The following is a 4,314-nucleotide window of genomic DNA, read 5'->3' on the forward strand; positions in this document are numbered from 1 at the left end:
CTTTGATCCTTGTGACTTGTGTGAGTTGCTAATCCTTCCATTACTCCGTGATTCTTTGTGAACATCTTTGTAAGGGCGAGAGACTCCAAGTTGTGGAGATTCCTCGCGAACGGGATATAGAAAAGAAAAGCAAACACCGTGGTATTCAAGTTGGTCTTTGGACCGCTTGAGAGGGGTTGATTGCAACCCTCGTCCGTTGGGACGCCACAACGTGGAAGTAGGCAAGTGTTGTACTTGGCCGAACCACGGGATAAACCACTGTGTCTACCTGTGTTGATTCTCTTGTGGTTATTGTGTTTCGCTAAGACTTCTCTCTAGCCACTTGGCAATACTGTGCTAACGCTTAACCAAGTTTTTGTGGCATTAAGTTCAAGTTTTACAGGATCACCTATTCACCCCCCCTCTAGGTGCTCTCAGTAGCACGTATAGGTAATCATCTCGAAAGATGTAGACCTCATAGTGATAGGCATTTCAAATGCGGCCTAAATCACGGTCTCTGGGCTACTAAATTCTATAAAGAATTTAGCGCAGCCAGTGCTTAGGATTCCATCACCCTATGCTTTCACCCAAAAACTGCAACCTCATGTTGCATGTAGACCATTCAGTTTCGACTTATTATATGTGCTATGTTTTCCATGCAATTATAAATAATGCAAAAACAAAGCAAGTCAAAAATATGTGAATTATAAATGTAAAAACAATATGATTCACTATCATGTCTGCATTTTCTATAATAAAGAGACAAGAATATATCACAACAGTCTAAATATCCGAATTTAGACCCACTAACATTGACTGAGACAGTAACTGAACAATCAGAGTCTTTATATACTAGAAAATTGCAGAAAATAAGAGAATAAAGTTATAAAATTCGTATGTCCGATCAGTGGAAATAGCCCACGCTGTTCATCCAAGACAAGTCGGCCCATGAGGCCCAACTAGGAGTGTCCATATGAACAAACAGTTAGAGTTAGAACCCTAACTGTTCATCTCGTCCTCCTTCCCCGATGGCGGCCGGCGCGGCCCTGCAGCCAGCGTGGGCGCGCGGCCCCGGCGAGCGCGGCCCGGCGCAGGCACAGCAGCCTCGACGCCGATCCTCTCTGGCGCGTGGCGCCGACCATGGCCCAGCCCGACGCGGCTGCGGCGGTCCGGTGGCCTGGCCCCCACGCCTAGCATGGGGCCCGGCGCGGCTGCCCGGCCACGGCACGGGCGCGTAGGCGACGGCCCCGTCCCTGACGGCGCGCGGGCGCAGCCCCGGTGTGGCGGGCACGGCCTCCAGCGGGCGCGGCCTTAGCCGCGGAGGCGAGCGCGCGGCCTCGGCCCGATGGCGGGCGCGGCCCCGTGGGCGGCGCGTGGGCGCTAGGCCCCATGCGCGACGGTGCGGGCGCGAGGCCCCCTACGCGACGGTGTGCGCGCATGGGCAGGCGGCCCCGACGGGCGTCTCCCCTGTCCAGGCCTCGGCGGCCTCTGCGGTGCGGCCCCACCATCCTGCGGGCTCGTGGCCACGGCATGAGTGTGCTGCCACGGCTGGGCGGTCGGGCACCGGCGCGGGCACGACCCCATCCTGGCACAGGCGCCATAGCCATGCCCGCATGCGCCTTGGCCGTCGTCGCTGTTCACTTGGATGCAGGCAAGCAAAAGCCTGCAGGTCTCAAGCGCAGGAGTGGCAGAAATATTCATTAATAATGAACTTGTAAGTGTGCAGTTCGTACCTTGTAAAATCAGACTTCTCTGATTTGTTTATTTGAACGAATGCTCTTATAAAATTGGTGAATTTGTCTAAAAGAACACCAAGGAGCACTGCTTGTGCGTGCGGCAATTGGACAGGGACTTCATGCAGAAACCGTTTGTTGATGGCAGCGACCTATTCTTGTCGAGAACAACAAGTATTTTCCTTCGCATCCCTCTGATTTCTCCGTGAGACAGTGCTGATAACGTGTTATAGTATACTCAGTGGTAATGAGATTGAGAGAGAGACAAATGACCGAACTGTTGTATTGATCTCATGAAGTGTGTACATATATATATACATAGTGAGGAGACACATCGCACCCCTCGGAATTAGATCACATGAAAGGTTTTCTAACAGCAGCGTCCACCTCGCGCATGGCGGCGCTTCTCTGTTCCCATGCGCTGCGAGGTGACACAACAGGAGTCTGGCGACAGCCCTCAGGCAAGAAGGAACGGCTCGCTCTCGCGGCCCGCATCTCCGATGCGTGGGAGTCTGGGAGACAAGCGCTGCGACGGTGGATCCGGCGGCCCACGGGCGTGGGAGACGAAGACGAGCGATTATAAACGCCCCTCAATGACAAGGACTCGTCATCTGCTCCACTGCCACTGCCCTTATCATCATTCATCAGCGGCCTGCCTGCACGAGATACCGAGGGACAGGACAGGGAGATCCATGGCCGCGTCAGACCAACCGCCGAGGCCAGAGAAGCCCCCGCTGCCGTGGCGCGCGAGGCTGCTTGTGGGCGCCGCGTCCGCGCTGCACGCCGCCTCGCTCCGCCGCGACGGCACCGTTAACCGCTTCCTGCTCTCCCTCTTCGACCGCGCCGCACCGCCCACCCCGACGGCCCCCCTCGGCGGCGTGGCATCTACGGACCACGCCGTCTCCGACCACCTGCGCGCCCGCCTTTTCGTCCCGGAGACCCCCGGCGGCGGCAACGAGCTCCCGGTGGTCGTGTACTTCCACGGCGGCGGTTTCGTCTTCCACTCCGCGGCGTCGGCCATCCCGGCCGTCATCGCCTCCGTCGACTACCGCCTCGCCCCCGAGCACCGCTTCCCGGCTCCCTACGACGACGGCGAGGCAGCCCTCCGGTGGGCCCTCGCCGGCGCGGCAGGCGCGCTGCCGTATCCCCCCGACGCCGTCGCGGGCCTCCTCGCCGTGCAGCCTTTCTTCAGCGGCGAGGCGCCGACGGGGTCGGAGATGCGGCTCCGCGACGCCCCGTTCGGGAGCCCCGAGCGGCTGGCGTGGCTGTGGCGCGCGTTCCTGCCGCCCGGCGCCACGCGGGACCACGAGGCCGCCAACGTGCCCGCCGCGATCAGGCGCGACGCGGGCGCGGGCGCGGACCGGTGGCGGGCGTTCCCGCCCACGCTGGTGTGCGTCGGCGGGTGGGACGTGCATCAGGACAGGCAGAGGGCGTACGCGGATGCGCTCCGCGCCGTGTGCTCCGAGGAGGTCACCGTGGCGGAGTACCCGGACGCCATCCACGCCTTCTACGTGTTGGACGACCTCGCGGACAGCAAGAAGTTTGTGGGTGACGTCGCGGAGTTCGTGAACCGGCATGCACAACAGCGGAAGAAACCCGCACTAGACCATGCCAAGGACTAGTGTTATCCGCTTGCAAGGATGACATATGGCAAGAGATCCATAGGACTGGATAAGCTTCTTTTTGTGGAAAATGGAGGCAGCGACTGATAGATTAAGCTGGCAGTGTTTGTCAGTCCCTCTATCATTGTTAGTTACCAGCTGGTTTAGATTGATTGTTAGATCACTCTGCCATGTAGTCCTTTCGTTTCTATGTATTAAATCTACTTTTAAGACAAATTTTAGACGTATAAATGTTACTGATATTTTTATAAATCTAATTAAAATTTAAAATTTCAACCGGCACAAATACCATAACATGACCCTCATTTTAGGACAAAGGGAATTACATATATAACTCTAGTGACCATATGTAAAATGTATCACATAAAAATAATAAAATCTCTACTATATTAAAGTACCAGTTTTGATGATCGTCCTGCGTCATTTTTTATAAAAAAACCCTTGTATTTCTATGAAATAAATGCGCGGTCCTAAATCGCCGGCCCTCCCTCTCGCCGCTTTGCAACAGACATCTCTGCTTGACTCACTGTCGCCCGCTTCATCCGATACCGGTAACAAACGGCACGACAAACCCTCTCCTCTGTTGCCTCCTCCTTTGTCCTCATTTTGCATGGTGTGCAACAACCCCGCGCTTGCCCCACGCCCAGCGTCGTCACCCCGTGGACTCCAGCGCGCGCGATTGGAGAAGATAAATAACATCCCTTGCCACGTACCTCCATTGAGAGCAGAGGCGAGCGCCTACAGGTCGAAGAAGCCGCCACCGACGGATCTAGCGCAACGCTAGGACACAACGGGCGGTGGCGAGGCGACGGGCGGTGGCGAGGCGGGCGAGCATGGCGTAGGTCTGCACGCCTGTGGAGCTCCTCGTAGGACCGCCACACCGACTCGTGGTTCGAGATCCGACACCGGAGCCACCGCTCCGCCAGCTCGTCGGTGCTTGCTTCGTGCGGACAGCGACGCCGACGCGTTGTCCTCCAGCG

General features: G+C 56.9%; 1 protein-coding gene across 1 annotated transcript; it reads left to right on the forward strand.

Annotated features, from left to right (window-relative positions):
* The first annotated feature begins 980 nt into the window (after nucleotides 1-980).
* On the forward strand, nucleotides 981-3,395 carry LOC100275136 (uncharacterized). Its single transcript, NM_001149305.2, has one exon. The coding sequence runs from the start codon at nucleotides 2,129-2,131 to the stop codon at nucleotides 3,332-3,334; it is 1,206 nt and encodes a 401-aa protein (NP_001142777.2). The 5' UTR covers nucleotides 981-2,128; the 3' UTR covers nucleotides 3,335-3,395.
* Nucleotides 3,396-4,314: the final 919 nt, after the last annotated feature.

This window comes from Zea mays, chromosome 7 (assembly GCF_902167145.1).
Source record: "Zea mays cultivar B73 chromosome 7, Zm-B73-REFERENCE-NAM-5.0, whole genome shotgun sequence".
NCBI lineage: Eukaryota > Viridiplantae > Streptophyta > Magnoliopsida > Poales > Poaceae > Zea > Zea mays.